Source organism: Botryllus schlosseri, chromosome 13 (genome assembly GCF_051294905.1).
Source record: "Botryllus schlosseri isolate E-star chromosome 13, Bs_hap1, whole genome shotgun sequence".
NCBI lineage: Eukaryota > Metazoa > Chordata > Ascidiacea > Stolidobranchia > Styelidae > Botryllus > Botryllus schlosseri.
In genome coordinates this window covers 14,542,437-14,559,820 of record NC_137248.1, presented here as the reverse complement: position 1 = coordinate 14,559,820, position 17,384 = coordinate 14,542,437, and the positions used below count along the sequence as shown (strand labels likewise).

The following is a 17,384-nucleotide window of genomic DNA, read 5'->3' as shown; positions in this document are numbered from 1 at the left end:
CACGGATATTCAATTGTGACATCATAATGAATTGACATTGACAATTGAAAATACGGGAAATATAGCTTCATTGAAGAAATATATACGTAATATAGCTGTTGAACCGACTATTTTGAGGGTTTCAATCATCCCATATCGCATACGTCGGCTATATTGGGTGGTAACTGTCCGTAGGATCATACAACATGTATTTCGGAAAGCATTTACACAACTATGGCATGATTTTACAACTTGAAAAAAAAAACATTTTTTTTTAAGGCCTTTGTTTAAAACACTGTTTAATACATGTTTTAAACAAAGTGTTTCAAACAACAATTTGTTTTAAATGCAACTCTAGCTAGGTCGCATTCGTTTGTTGTGTTTAGGCCCATTCACATATCAGCTCTGTACTGAAACTCTACGTGGTTCGGGTCTGATCGAGGTTGTGGAAGGGGAAATATTTAACCTACAAGCACCGTTTCCTCTAAGCTGCGCGCGTGCGCCGCGCACAAGAAATGCGAAACTTTTTTTAGTCGACGCACTTTTGTCTGAGAGACCTCGCAGTGAGTTGGTGAGTGCGCGCAGACTCGTGAAAAATTAGAGGAAACATTGCTTGCAAGTCAAACATTAATAGTCGTGAAAAAGATCTCGCATGCCACAATTGGCACGTGTTTAAATGTTCACCAGTCACTGTTATAGATGGTGTCACGGTAATATTATTGACAGAATCGTTTTAACTTCGATTTCTGACTGCTATGGACAACCATGTAGCTGTGAATTTAATATTCTGGGTAGATTGACCATAATGTTGGTGTCTGAGTTTGGTAAAACCATATTAGGAATGGCGATGGAATAGGAGCCAGTGTATTGACAGTGTCAGGGGTCGGTAACTTGAAAATACATGGAGTTGGAGTAGGAGTTGGAGTCGTGGTAACGCTAACTATTATACTACCATCCGGTCTTTCTTCATCAAACACCGCTGAGGTCGACTCCAGAATTCCTAAATTAAAAGAGTCTGTGAGAGGATATCACGATTTCTGCAACAAGGGATAATGCTTCGGGCTGGACCAAGAGTTATAGGTCGTTAGCGGGATGTCGCGATTACGGCAGGACTCGATGAGAAAGCAACGTTGCAAATCGTATCTTGCATGGTTCACGATAAAATGGTCGACGATTTCCGCGATATTACAATGAAGACAGAGCGGAGTATATTGTTTTTGTATGGGTGGCATCTTAAGGTTTGAAAAAATGAAAAATTACAAGACGTTCCATATTCTTCACAGCAGCACTCATTCGAACTCAACACATGGGATTCGTCGTGTGGGCGACGTTTCCTCTGTAAGAACTCGTATACTAATCACGCTGGCTGCTTTATTTTAGCATGCGAAACATGAGTTACGAGAACGTAGGTTCGTCGTGATACTCCTTTTAAATGTGAGAACACATGATCGCATGCGTAGGTGGAGCCAAACATCGTCACAATAGCAGTAGATATGCCTTGCCTACCCCTCTAAGCTGTGATACATCGGTGTCGTCGGGTCAGGGGAGGCAAGTAAGGCGGTACGTCACCTGCCATCATGATGAGTGAACGAAAGTTGTGATAGCTTAGAATTTAATATTACTGATATTAATCGATTTGATATAACTGTCGCACTGATTCCGAAAATCTAAATACTGCTCGACTTCTCAATTCTCAAAAAATTGGGTGGTAGCACATAACGTTGCGGTTCGCGCTTACTTACTTCGCGCACTTACTTACTTCGCGGTACTACAGAGCTACTTACCAATCAAGAACGTGGATATCTATATGACATTGTTTGTAATTTTGAATGTAACGTCCAGGGCAATTCATTTCTTGCCGTATATCAGGAAGACAATGTTTATTTGAAAACTGCGTTGTTACATAGGCGTCGCAATGTCTGCTATTCTCTTTGATCAATCAGCATATCGGGTACATCGAATTAGAGAGTGATATGCGTCGCCGGCGCGCCAGTAACTTAAATTTGAGGAGTTTGAAAAGAAGGGGCTCGAGCCCCTAAACCTGAAGACAGCATTGTCTTTAACTCTCAAAGTCATGTTTATACTGCCACGAGAATAATTATTCTGACCGTGATGAAAAATACTAACAAGTTGCTGCAATATTCATCAATTCAGTACAAAAGTAAATATTTGGCAGAGTCATATCTTACACCCAAGAGAGCCATATATGGCTCGTGAGCCATGAGCTCCCGATCACTGCCTCATTCCACCCTCTTAAGCACCTATTCCGTCGGCATAACAGTCTTAAGCACCCAATCCGTCCGCATAACAGTCTTAAGCACTATTCCGTCTGCATAACAATCTTAAGCACCTATTCCGTCCACATAACAGTCTTAAGCACCTATTCCGTCTGCATAACAATCTTAAGCACCTATTCCGTCCGTATAATAGTAAGTTGTCACTGCCCAATCTATCAGGCAAACAAGATTCAGAAGACTCGGCAGGGTTTGAAGATAGAATAAAAACTCGGTTGACGACTTCAATATCTCTCATATAGATATAAATCCAGAACCAAACTTCCCGAACTAACTGGATCAAATGCAGAACTTCTGACTTCATGGTTGAATCTTGTTACATTCAGCGTGTTGATGTTCTTCGGGCATAATATTGTTTTCCATGTATTTTCTGTGGCTTGAAAATACATGGAGTTGGAGTAGGAGTTGGAGTCGTGGTAACGCTAACTATTATACTACCATCCGGTCTTTCTTCATCAAACACCGCTGAGGTCGACTCCAGAATTCCTAAATTAAAAGAGTCTGCGAGAGGATATCACGATTTCTGCAACAAGGGATAATGCTTCGGGCTCTTTGCTTATGCAGGAATGTTGACAACAATTTTAAAGAAATAAAAATTGCTCGGGACCGAAGGATATTGCTCGGCGGATATTCCTAATGGTCAAAATGAGTCCTCCCTCGTTGACCGTCGACCATTCTGTCCGAACGTTAAAGATAACAAAAATATGAAGTTTCTCCTTGAAATTATAAAATATATGCCCGATACAACTGGTAACTCTGTTGAGATTGGCTTCTTGAAAGGATTCCAAGGTCGCAGAACATTATTTTCTTTTGTTTATGGTACTCCCAGCCTGACACTGAACACTATTCTAAAAATAATGTATGCAATGAGATGAAAAAGTATGTGAAAATATGGAGTGGGGCATGTCGTTAAAACGCATTACCGGCACTCTCACATTGATTTTTATTAGTCCAGATATGGGTGATGTAAACGGGGTGATGTAAACGAGAAAGCTCGTGGCGTGTTTCAGCAGGATATTTCTGATTTGGAATGAAGATACAAAGGCAGGTGGAGTTGTATCATGACGGGGGCTTATTTGCTATCCATAATAAGAGAAGATTTCTCAGTTCACAGACGCAAATCACGCAGAAAAAAAAACTAATTTTAAAGTTTTTTGGAGTGTTTACATCTTTACATAATCTATACTGTTGCCCATATTTGTGAATATTGTTTTTGTAAATCGAATAACGAATTATGCGGATTGTTACAGGGAAATTTAGGGTAAAACTATAAATCAGAAAAATTGACATTTCCCGAAGACTAGGGACACTTTGGAAAACGTATTTGTATTTTAATGATTAGTTTAGAATATCATGTCAAAATACATAAAACTCTCACTCAACTAAAAACTTTGCAAAATTTTGTTACATGATGTTATCCTCATTTCCCACCAGGAGATATGGAAGAAGTAGGCTATAAGATCTATCGACCGAGATGTCGTATCTGAATCAGAGCCGAAATCAGTCCAAATGTTGAGACATAATGACGTCCAAAGTCTTGAAGTAGAACATATTTCGGATTCAACAATTACCACGTAAAGTTTCGGAGATCGATGCAATAGCTGGTCAGAATGAAGGTAATATTTGTCACACAATAAGATATGTATAAATAATTCGTGGCAAAAGACAAACTATTGCTGAAAGAATCGGGCGTGTTAATGTTCACTACACAACAGTGAATCATTGAACCACGTTACATTTTCATCAATAGAAACTTCTCCAGCAATTGACAAAAAAACTCGGATTCACCCCAATCGTCTATTGTTATCGTCCTTGGTATAATTGCTATCATCAAAAATCTGCATAGTAACATATGTAGCAATATTAAGTTTATAAATTAGGACAAGTACATCTCCTGTTTAGTCTTGGCATCCGAATATCACCAAACCACGTTGTGACATTTTCTATATATGCACGGTGCATCTTTGATTACTTTTGAGTGCGTTTCGCAGATATAGCTTTTTTGTATTTTTTACACGCTTCTTGAATACCACTGTAGTACGATATGTAATTATCCTTGATTCTGCCGTTCAGATCGTCACACATCGTCTTGGATTGTTGGACAACGTCGACGATATCCCAGATTTCTAGAACGATATCGACGACAGACATCACAACTGTAACCACCGCAGCAAACTTGTCGCAGAAGTCCATCATTCCAAACGCACTGGAATCGACTTCTTCCAGTGGAATCCCGGCGGACTCGGCGCATTCTTTGATTGTGTTATTTGCTATATTCATTTTCTTTCCCATGACCATCATTGCCATTCCTTGAACCAGCGCGATCCCACTTTTTGATATTTCCGGTAGTTTCAATCCCACCAATGTATTCATAAATTTCTTCACGTCAGCTTCACTGCGCTCACCCAAGTTTAGGTCGTCAAGCGCGTCATAAACAGCTTTAATCTCTTCGCTGTCGAATACTTTTCTGGCGGACGCGGCATATTGCTTGGAAATCGACGCAGTAATCGTGCCTTTCATTCTTTGTACCTGAGCCATGAACTGCATCAGGTACGAACGACACATTCGGTTGTCCATTCCTTTCGGAGCTTGCGCGTTAATCAAGTGGTTATTTGCTTTATACTTCTCGATGTAGGCTTCAACGTCGCTGTTTATTCTTGCGGCGATATCAGTGTCCGCTGTCTTGAGTTTGTCATTTAGCTTGGCGGATTTCTTTGAAATCATGGCCTTTGCTAGCATCGCTTCTCCTTCCAAAACCGCAAACGCTGCCATACCGAGACCAAAACTCCAAAACGAGGCTACCGCAGCCGCATCCGCTGCAATCTGCATTGCATCGGAAGCGATGGTCGTATCCCTTACATCGACTGCTAAATCGTTCAGTGTTTTGAATTCTTCGTTGATAGCGTCCCCAAATTCGAAGCCATCCATTTTTGAAAACAACATTTGCTCGGAAATCAGGCAATCTACGTTTTGATCACTTTCCGATTCCCAATTGGATACGTAATGCAAATAAGTAATTAGATCGGTGCTACCCATGGTGTATGACTTTACCAATTCGATATGCCACTGTACTGTAATGCAAATTAAATGCTGCATTAAAACTTGAGCAGACAAGAGGACATGGATATACCAGTAAATGAAATTATATTTGAAATCTCAATTGGTATTGTGTTCGTTGCGTATTTGTACTGGTACAGGGCTATGCCTCAAGATTTATATACTCGTTATCGGCACATTCACGGACTCGTGGTCATAATGTTCGACTACTAATACACATTAGTACTTGAAACTAGGGATGGTGTGAACGCGAGGTTCACGTTCGCGTTCTGTGTGTGAACCTCGGGAATTTGGAGGTTCGCGTTCACAACAGAACCTTGGTAGGTTCTGCACTGTGGACCTTTTTCATACATTACAATTTTCACTTCATGATGACATCTTTGGTTCGAATTTATTGCATTTCAACTGCGGGCCACTCTATGAATGACGCCGGCAGCATGAAAAAAAACAACTCAAAACGAGCATCCCCTTTGACAATTTCAAATATTTTACTTGCTTTGTTACAAACATTTTGCTCTAAATATCCAACTTTCCGTTTGTGAATATATAGTGACTCTCTGCTGTGAGCTGACGCACAATCACATAACATCACGAGCGACATACATAACATGTAGAGAGCGATTCAACCAATCAATGAGATTGATATCGTTTTTTGATGTGACAAATCTAGCTAGAGTACGGGGTCTATCTTCACTTCACGTGTTTACTGTATCATTAAAACCAGACACTTGCGATCGAGGTGTTGGTTACAGCTGTATAACTTGAAGGGTAGCCTAATATCGTTAGCAAGTATAAAAACCTGTAATACACTCTGCCCAATACCAATGTAGCAATACTCATACACGAATACATTGCCTGGTCTGGTCAAGACCGTTAAGGCGTAAGCTTATGTTCCCTGGCAACCCCTCTACAAAATTATTGGCAAAGCCACGGATGATATTGATTTTATGGGAGTATTATATCATATGATTGCCCCAATTGGTACATTTAGCGACGTTTAAATCGCCAAAATGTACTTCAGCATTATGGCATTATGTGACCCTAGTCGTCGCTAGGTATCGTGTGCATTAATATAGGCTATCACTTCATTGAAAGATAGGGTTGGAATTAGCAATATGACGTCACGTGACGTCACGAGGTTCACGTTCGCGTTCACACAGAACCTTTCAAAAAGGTTCGCGTTCACACGAACCTGAACCTTTCAGAGGTTCACACCATCCCTACTTGAAACGAGTTCGCATAGCAAGATATTGCATAGCCGGCGTTCATATTCTCATGACGCGATTATTTGGGTTGTAGCAATTATAAAGCCAACTTTCCGTAATTGAAGATTTGGCAACTCATGTTAGCTACATTGGTGGTGCGAACGTGTGTGAACCTCAGAAATTTAGAGGTTCACGTTCACAAACGAACCTTCATAAGTTTTGCACTGTGAACCCTTTTTATTATTACAATTTTTCACGTCATTATCATATCAATGGTTGGAATTCTTTGCATTTCAACTTTGGGCCACTCTATGCTTGGCGATGGCAACATAAAAAATTCATCACTCAACGAGCATGCGCATTCATCTTGCCAATAAAAAATATTTTACTTGCTTTATAACAAAAGTTCGCTCAAAATAGCGAGTTTTTCGTATATTTAGTGACTCTTTGCTGTGATCTTGACCCGCAATCACACGACATCAAGAGCGAATGATACATATGCAACTAATCAGTGAAATTGATACAAATAATACATCGTTTTCTAATGTTAAAATCTAGCAGGCGTACGGAATCCATCCATGATATATTTATTGTGACATAAAAACTAAATGCGTTTGATTCTGGGGTTTCTTTGTTTGATTGATATTCATGATGTTTCGCGACTACATTGTTCATTTAACACCAGGCCGATATTCTTTATTTTTGATTCCGAGTTAACCGACTTCTAGCGCGGCCCACTTCTCGGCTTTAGAAGAGACCGCTTATGCGGATCACGAAGCGAGAAGAAGCGTTGTAGCTGTGGATCACATCAGTACGCTTTATCGCCACGCTGGGTGTTGGCTACTGTATAATATAACTTGTGGAGTAATATCGGAAGCAATGCTGAAGTACATGCTGACTTTTTAAACGTTTCCAAATTTACGAACTGGAGCAATCAAATGCTAAAATAATCCAATAAAATCAATGTCTTCTGTCGCTTTGCCATCAATGCCTGCTGTCCTACACGATACCTAGCGACGACTCAGACCACATTATGCCGCAATGCTGAAGTACATGCTGACTTTATGAACGTCTCCAAATTTACGAACTGGAGCAATCAAATGCTAAAATAATCCAATAAAATCAATGTCTTCTGTCGCTTTGCCATAAATGCCTGCAGTCCTACACGATACCTAGCGACGACTCAGACCACATTATGCCGCAATGCTGAAGTAGCCTACATGCTGACTTTATGAACGTCTCCAAATTTACGAACTGGAGCAATCAAATGCTAAAATAATCCAATAAAATCAATGTCTTCTGTCGCTTTGCCATAAATGCCTGCTGTCCTACACGATACCTAGCGACGACTCAGACCACATTATGCCGCAATGCTGAAGTACATGCTGACTTTATGAACGTCTCCAAATTTACGAACTGGAGCAATCAAATGCTATAATAATCCAACATAATCAATGTCTTCTGTCGCATTGCCATCAATGTCGACAAGGAATGCAAGGGAATATGATCCATAAAGGCATCAGCTAACACGTACCCTACACGCATTCACCCAACCCAGTCAACAAAATGGGAAGCGATCGCCCGGCGTATTTTGCGCACTCGATGTCAATGATGCTTCAAAAGATACACTTTTCGCACTTCTGCCGCAGACTCATTAACCCTTCAGTTGCCGTTCGTTACACCTCTCGCTACCGCAGCTTACAACCGCTAGTAACCCTATCGCTACCTGAATCATTGTTGCTTTCTGGCAGATATATTAACCTTATGTTGCAAGACATCACAATTTGACAATATATTTTCATTATCGTGTTAGTTATAATAAAATCCACCACGAGCATACATTCAAAATACCGGTCAAATACAGACAGACAGTCATATAAAATGCATAAAACGACACAGTGATTGCAGTCGAGATACAGAGAGATGTTCTTTCCGGGACACGTTTGATACAACTATTCCTGTTCTTGACTTGAAATGCAGACAAAATATGGTTTAATCGAACAAGTCTGTGCCTTGGCGGGAAGAATAGGGTCAAGGCAACGCGGAGCTACCATCAGCAACCAGTTCACTGTGTGGGACGTTAACTTCATTCAGAGCCCAATTGTGAATGATTAAACCCACGTTTAGGCTTGTCTTGGTCTCTGATATCTGGGTAATTCCACTGGCCTCATATTCCTCGATGTACAGAAAGCGAGGTATCATTAGTAGTGATAATCGGCTGATAAAGGACATTGTCGTTGCAGGCTGAACCAATACTTAGAGACAAGGGCGTAGCCAGAAAAAAAATTTGGGGGGGGCGAAATTTTTGATGAGTCAAAGGGAGATACAGAACGTTTGTTTCAAGATACCGCCAGCCGCCACCTGATGTAGAAGCCTCCTACTTTCCCACGAATTTGTGTCGGTTCACTAAAATTAAGATGAACGTCACATCTGCATACTTTATCGCGGCGTGTCTGGTGTATCGTTGTAACAAAGATTAAAGATATCGCTATCTAGAGTATTACGCCATCGAAACAGCTATCCGCAAGAGGTATCATCGGGCTATGGGCATTTTCGCAATATTTAGTTTTCTTTGGTAAGTTTGTTTTTATGACTCCGGGTGTTTATATAGCTCAGTGGGGTGAACTCTCGTTGCGGTCTCAAAAATGTTGCTACTTGAAAAGATAGTGATCTTTCTTCTCAGCAAAACATCAGTGATTGCTTTAGTGTTATTCGTCTCATAATAATCTGGTAACTTCTGAGTTCTGACCTGATGCCGGCCAATCACGGCTGAGTGGACACGACTTTCAATAGGCTAGTGATAACACAGTGTCTATACCCAATATCCGCAACCATTGGCTAGCTTTCTTGCAACAACATGGTCATTGAAAACAAATCATAAAACAGATGTCAGCAAAATTTGAATGTATTGCCAAAAACTATGAATCAATTCTATTTCAACTCTATTCGTCGCCTCGCGCCTGCCATATTCGTAACAACTCGATCGATCTTGTCCTCGTTCATCCTTTCGCGATGGCAATGAATCACACATAAATCTGAGAGGCGATCGGAAGTCATTGTTGAGCGTAGCCAGGTCTTGACCCGCTTCATGGAGGAGAATGACCTTTCAGCCTCCACCGTTGTTGCTGGCAAGGCCAGGATGACCTGGATCGCACTGTGCACGCTTGGATAATCCTCAGCACTCAGAAGAAGGTCAAGCAAACTTTCCTGGTTAACTTGGGAGTTCAAAGACGATCTCCAGAGAATTACTTCGTTACCAAGGTTATCCAAAGAATACAAACGCTCAATCTCATCTAACTTGGCTGGCTTGTTTGGTGGAAGGATGGATAGCAACGCAAGTAATGAGGGGTTGTCCCTGAAACGTTCCCGGAGAGAGTTACTCAATCCGTCGATGTACGGGACATATACCGAACGCCGGAAATATTCCAAAGCCGATTCAGCACAGACGTTAGCACGGTAAACTTGTACCTCAACTATTCTAGGCATTCGCAGCTCTTCTACTCCGAGTACTTCACAGGTTTCTTTGTATAGCTGCAGCGAAACTTCCGGGTCGTTGCGGTCGCGGTCAAGAATGCTCTGTAGAGAATTAAACAAGCTCTTCACGCATGGCATGCTGATACCAACAGTCTGGAGCGTGCGTGCTAGTGGTTCTATAAGAGCCGAAAATCTTCCAATCAAGCAAACAGCATAAGCGACCTCAGATCTTTCTAAAGCAGTTTTCAAAGAGAATGCCTTTCTCCTAGTCTCACTGCTTGTTTCCCTCGACAAAGAACCAAGAGCATCTAGTACACGCAGAAAATTAGACTTGAAGGTGCGGATGCTCTTATATTTCTCGGACCACCTGGTTGGGCAGAATAACGGTATGTTAATCCCCAAAATGCTGCGCCTTTTGGGACTATCTCTGAAAAAACGGATAGTTTCCCTGATGATGTCACAGGTGTTTCTGATTACAGGAACTTTACTTTGGTCGTTAATGACCAAGTTCAAACAATGAGAGGCACAGTGTACAAAGATTGCTCGAGGGTACTTATCATGAATGCGTTTTTGTACACCACTCACGTGACCTGCCATCGTCGATGCCCCATCGTATCCCTGCCCGACCAATTTTTGAAAATCCAGCCCAATTGTAGAGAGATGAGATAAAATACTTTCAGAAATTGCTTCTGCGGAAACGGAATCCATTTCAACAAATCCCGTGAAACTTTCGTGTACTTTATCACCTTTCACATACCTCAAAGCAATGCCGAGCTGTTCTTTTCCGGCGATATCGCAAGACTCGTCGGCTATTACAGACACGAACGATTCGTTAGTCTCAGCGACGATCTCTTCAACAAGCATATTGCCGGCAATCCTGAGCATCTCATTTTGTATGGTAGGGCTAGTGTACTTGGCATTCCCGGACATTCGATCAAAATGTTTTATCAAATATTCGTCCCCAGCGTCCATGCGAAACTGAAGGAGCTTCATAAAATTTCCTTCGTGTTGGGAATGCCCACGGAAAGCGATGTTATTTGAGGCACAGAACATCACCGTCTTAACTATCGAACTCATTATATTTCTATTTTCTCTCACTTGCACGCCATGTGCAGTGTTCAAGCTTGTGCACACATTTTGATCATTTTCCATACTTTCGAGAAAAGTTTTTGCAGCCGCAGTTGCTTCTTTATGGTAAGAAGTCTCTCGATGAGCCGTAGCCTTTTCAATGAATTTCTTGAAATCGATGCATGGCTTTTTGACAAAAGCAGCATTTTTGAGGTTACCATGCTTAAGACGTGCTTGCATTACAATGCAAATCTTGCACAAACCTCCTCCATCTGCGAGCTGGGTATAGACCAACCATCTGGAATATCTATCATCGTCGAGCCACACTTTAAGAAACTTGCGGCGATCTTGCCTCGTAGTATCAAGAAGTGGCACGTTTCTCAAAGCATCCGAAGTCAGAAGTCTATATCTCTCAGCATCGCCAAGCTGCGAATGGTGGTCAAGAATATATCCAATATCGTTTGTTTTTCCCACCTCATATGATTTTTGGGGCTCTGGTATATCGGCAATTACATCTGACGCTTCTACTAGCGAAGGAACACAACTCACTATTCCCTCTGTTGGCTGCGCATCTCGACTCCTCGCAGATAAAAAGCTGTCCAGTCTTGCTTGTTTCGATTTTGACATTGACACGTAATGCGGAATCCAAATCAATTACAATCCTTAAGGCCTCTCTACACGGCACCGAATGCTTCACACCTCCTCTCTACACCGCAAGCAATTTGCTTCGTGATATTTAGTAAACAAAATATCTCACCACAACAAACCCACAATTTAAACTACCCATCAGATAAATATACTATACTATGTGATACCCATCCACTTCAATATAACCTATAGTCATTACGTAGCATTGTTTTGTGTAGCTCATTGAACAATGTGTGTCTTAGGTGGGTTAAAATAATAGAACCACCAATTATATCGATTATACCCAACAAAGATCCTGATAGTCTGCGGTCGCGCTCAGCGAACCATATACAATTATAGATACATAATAAAACAAGCTAATGGCATCGCTGTAAGGTGGCAAGTGGCCTGTTGAGAGGCCTTTAATATCGCACCTCGCAATGGTATAGTTATATTAGTAATTACAAATCTGCCCCCGAAAATTTACTTTATATTACTTTACGAAAAATGGGGGGGGGGGGGGGATCGCCCCATTCGCCCTTCCCTGGCTACGCCAGTGGATGAAGCACTTTCGCTTCATAACTGCTGAAAGTTCAGGACTCACATAAACAGAGAATGGCCGTCTGAGATGAAATATTCCACCGTGCAAAGTCATTTTAATTGCCAATAGCCTACTTATATGAACACATTGCTGTTTAGGGATGTTTTGCAGGGGTTTTGGAAATAGTTGTATGCAGATGAGATCCATTTTCTCCTATGAAATACACCGACCGCTATTCCAGAATAACTTCACGATGAGCTGCTAGATAGAAATGACTAGGCTGGAGGATATATTGATCCATGAATGTTGTCATCATAGCCAAATGTGTCGTCGGACGGGTTACGCGTTATTATTACATTCGCCACCACCTATCTCCGTGGAAATGGATTCTCGGCACTCGTTCATATCAAATCGACGACGTGGATTTTCAAGACATAGCCCTGTATTTCAAGAAATGCAGCTACAGAATTCGCTTTAAAATAATAAAAAGTCGGTGTTATTGTCAAGAAAGGTCATTACGCTGTTGTTTATCACTAGCCTACAGATAATAATTGCACAAGACAGATGGAAGTTGCATGATAATAGAGGCAAATTTGAAATAAGAACTGGGGGTCCGCCGGGGTACGTGAAGGTGCACAGAGGGTCCGCGACAACAAAAAGGTTTAGAACCACTGATTTAGAGTTTGTATAGGGTGGACGCTGGACGGGACAGTTGTCATTTATTGCTGTTACTTCATGGCTTGCGGAGAATGCTGTCACCACTCAAGTGACCGCTCACACACAAGGTCGTAGCCAGAATTACATTTTTTTTATTGTTGGGGGGGGGAGATTTTTATGAGTTTAGGGAAGCTCTCCCGTGGGAACACCTCGCAGAACCGTACATCCTGCCATGGGCAATTTCATCACTACCCTTTATTCAGACGATTCTCAGACGCACGCACACACATACCCTATGGAAGCTTCCAGTTGCTTCCAGTTGAAAAGCAGTGTGCATTTCGGACCTATAGTCGCGCGGAGCGTACATGTTTTTGAGTAAATGAAAGTATTTGATCAATAATATTGGTGCGTGTATATGAGCAAGTGGATTCCATTCTTAATAATTACTTCGTTGAAGCACGGTTATTTAGTGACCTCTGGTAAAGATTGATGCTAGTTTAGAGATTGGAATTGCTGATATATATACCAGACCAAATTACAAAACTCCTTTGATCAGACTCGTGCGATTTCAAATTAGCACTTTTTAAAGGGAGGTGGCGATATTTTCCTGTGCCAGTCGCATTCATGTCGGAGAAGTCTGATTGCAGGGACAGGATCATTAGGCGCCAGCCATTTAAGTACCCGAAAATCTATATCGAATACATGCGTCGGTTTTATGGCCGTCAATCATTTTGGGAGCGCACTTTGCGGAGTTGCATGTAACCTACTTTATATGTCTTCGTGTGTCCGTAACGGGAATTGTCGGAGCTAACAGTCCCCAATCCCCATACTAAACTGACAACCCTTAACTCAATCAACCAAACGACCTTGAGTTACTCTCGTGTGTCTACTGGTACTGTTGTATTCTCATAATTAAGAATGCAGCTAAAATCAATTGTGGGTATTTGCGGAAGATTTTTTTCGGAACACCGATAATAAAAGCAAGACTGTTATGATCATGGACACTAAATCGCGCGAAGCGCGAAGAAATTTTTTAGGTTGCATTCCTCTGCCCTAAAATAATGTCATATTTATTGATTTTACGAAAAATTTTCCAAAAATTTGGGGGGGGGGGGCGATCGCCCCTTTCGCCCCTCGCTGGCTACGCCAGTGCTTAGAGAACGATATTTTATGAACTGTTGCCTTCGCCAACGCTGCATTTCTTTCATTCACCATCAGACGTATACGGATATTTGGGCATATCGCAGTCACTTCATGGCTTCAGTCTCCATCGTAAAACAAAGGCTAAATATAGCAATAAAATAACTCGTAGATTAACTGAAATGAGTATCACAAATTTTAATCAGAAATTATTACAAGATATAGTATTTGGCTGAACAGTTGAAACGGCAACCGATGTAACGATTGTAAATTCAGTCACAGATAATGCAGACAGAGAAAATAGATGGTTGAGCATATCCCATGTTTCGTTAATATACCTAGCCAACAATAATGAATGCATTAACAAATGATGTCAAAGCCATAACCAGAACACGTCAAGATTCGGCGTGCGGTAACGACACTCATCCGCGGTTTAGCATTAAAATATATATGAACAAGTCCGTAGTACGCATAACGGCCAGAGCACTTGACAAGTATCACGCTGTTCACTGCCGTCAACCTGACACTTCAGGCAACGGAAAAGTCAAAGTCAGCATTTATATCAGGGGTCACCAACACGCGGCCCGCCAAGTCATATTCTGCGGCCCGCGACCTGATTTGAGATTTCGGATAAAAGCTAAGAAATCCAATTTCAAATGCTGAACTTGACTACAGTTTCAACATGTTGTTGTTGCTGTTTCTAAACAAGCTATTCTCCTGTACCCAACATCACTATTCGTCACTAGCTGAAACGGCTGTGGTGATGGCAACAGCATTCCATCGCGGGGGAATCTGCTGATATGAATGGGCATATTGCCTTGACTTTCAATGGCCCAAAAACACTGCCAAGACCGAGACGCTTAGAAATGGCTTAGGGCAGTAGTTCCCAAACTGGGGAGCGCGAAAGCATCTAAGATGCGCTCAAATGCGAAGATTCGCTCAAATGAAAAAATATTCACGCTCCGCGCGATTTACCTCATATTCATAGTTATTGCTCTGTGTATAGTCCGGAATTCATCTTATAGAATGCTCTCATCAACAGCCATAACCTTCTATGCCATCAAACTAGCCGTTGGGATTGCTAGCATTCTGGTTGCATTTTGTGATATGACAATTTTTCAATATCATAAAGGGTGCATGTCTAAAAAAAGGTTTGAGAACGACTGGATTAGGGCTTCCCCATAAGATCAAGCTTTACGTGGAGATGATCTTTCAGCTAGTAACGTATCTCGCTGGTCCCAATATCGATTCCTTAGTCGCTGAAAAGCGTTCCTAGGTATCGTACACAGCTCACAGTTCAAAATAAAATAAAAGTGATGATTATGGTTTTTTGTTGTATTTGTATTCATTTATTAAAATATTATTTCTTTTGTGGTCAATATACCCATTGCCTATGTTAGGTAGCTCACCGTTGTACTGAAATAGAGTTTTAGAACGTGGCTGCCTATTTTACATCGATATCGAATTCATGCGGCCCCCGGCCTCTACGAAATTTGAAAAGTGGCCCGCGGTCCGTTTTGAGTTGGCGACCCCTGATTTATATCATGTCCTATTTTAGAAGCCTAACGCAAACAAGCAATTAATATGACTGATCTGCTATTCTCAAATCTCAAAAATAACCCGAACTATCTCTTGCTTTACTGATCTCAACAAAGAGCTTCATTCATATTCCACTCCATCGCTACAGTCTCGGAAATACAATTCGCCGGTACGGACGATAATTCAAACTTCAAGTGTGCAGCGGTAAACAACATCCGATGACTTATGACATCACAATCACTCCACGCTCAAGTGCTCACGAACCTGGAAAAGCCAGGCGAAAGAAACGTCACGTTGAAGCCGCGTGATAATCAAGCGCAATTTGATTGGTTAATTACGCTGACACCAATCTCGCTGGCCGACCGATGGAAAGGAGAACAATCGATCTTCTGAATAAGAGAGCGATCAGTTTTTGTACATCAAAGGTGCCGCCTCACTGTAGTGTCACGACGGTTGCGTTCACTTCTCTCCTGCACTTTCTTCGCCTGTTTCGGCATTGAATGTACGCTAGGGTTGTTCAAAATTTGAAAAATGTTTGGAATTATGCGTGTCCATCGCTTATTCTGTAGATTATTGTTAAAAAACAATAATGGGCTTGAAAGAAGCTCGTAGGAAAGCCGCTAACATTTGTCTAAATGCGTTTGAAAGTCGTTGTTGAAGAGTGGGCGGGCAACCGACAGCAGAGGCGGGCAATCACGAAACCACGGTTCTTGATTGGGTAATCGGCTAAGCTTCACTGATTACTGCAACAGCTGACTCGGATTCGGGAGCTTCGCTTTACTAAATTGAAAGTCTGTTTTGCTGAGGTAGAGTCTGTTAGTAGCGGTTGTGGTTCTGTACAAGCGCATTGTGGGTTGATGAGTCATTAGTAGTCCTGTACCACGTGTTCTTTGAATGCTTCAGAGTCGATAGCAGTAGTTTATGATTTGGAGCAACAATAGTGCAGTCATGGCAGAGGCAAAACGGCGAAAGATTGCACACATGCCGCAGCGAAGAACAAGATCAAAATCTGAGCAGTACTTGGTCGCTTATACTTGCGATTACATCTGTGGCTCGAGATTACCTACTATACGAGAAGTAATGAGTTACTTGCTGCATCTGAAAGAGCATTGTCCTCAGTCAACTCCTAATCATGAACTATGTATTGTGGTGGTGGATGATGTAATGACAGTGTGGAAAATGGCGAGAATTGCGACAATGCAGAAATCACATCTGGTGCGATCACTTCAAAACCTGCACGAAAGATGGCGTGATCTGAAGAAGAATCCGAAACAGGAAAGTGATCCCAAGGGTAAGAGGAGAAAATTCACTGATAATTTGGACAAGCTGTGGGATATTGGAAGTAGAGATGCCATAACAACAATAGAAAATGACAGTTATCTATCACATGAAAGAAAGCTTGAAGACATTGCATTTTATGAAGATCAACGGCAACCTCGCCAGTCAATAATGTTGGGAAGAGACAAAATTCTGGCTAAAGACCTCAAAAAGAAAACAGCAACCATTGCAGATCAAACTGTTGAAAACGTTTCACACGACTCAAGTTGTGACTGTGTTGTTTTAGCATCTTCGTCATCTTCAAAAGAGGGTGACAGTTTGAGTTCAAGTTCTGACTATGATGCTGATGTTGGACTTGGCATCTCGACCCAATCCATTAAACTGATGGCACCTAAAAATATTATGAAAAATACGTATTTGTCCCAAGCTCTGGATCGATTGCAAGTAACTGACAACGATGCTGATTGGAGCATTTATTAAGGCTTGTGGAGGAGATATAGCCATGTTCTCCCTGTCAAGATCTTC

At 41.6% G+C, this 17,384-nt stretch overlaps 2 protein-coding genes and 1 long non-coding RNA gene across 3 annotated transcripts in view; 1 reads left to right on the top strand and 2 right to left on the bottom strand.

Annotated features, from left to right (window-relative positions):
* Positions 1–17,384, bottom strand: part of LOC145453226 (uncharacterized) — a 555,138-nt gene that overhangs the window by 426,082 nt on the left and 111,672 nt on the right. The window lies entirely within an intron of this gene.
* Positions 9,467–11,704, bottom strand: LOC145454261 (52 kDa repressor of the inhibitor of the protein kinase-like). The gene has a single exon (XM_080332261.1). It carries the CDS (start codon positions 11,702–11,704, stop codon positions 9,467–9,469), a length of 2,238 nt encoding a protein of 745 aa, XP_080188387.1.
* On the top strand, positions 12,401–13,549 carry LOC145453273 (uncharacterized). Its single transcript, XR_013919687.1, has 2 exons — positions 12,401–12,433; positions 12,833–13,549. It is a non-coding gene; the product is annotated as an uncharacterized LOC145453273 (long non-coding RNA).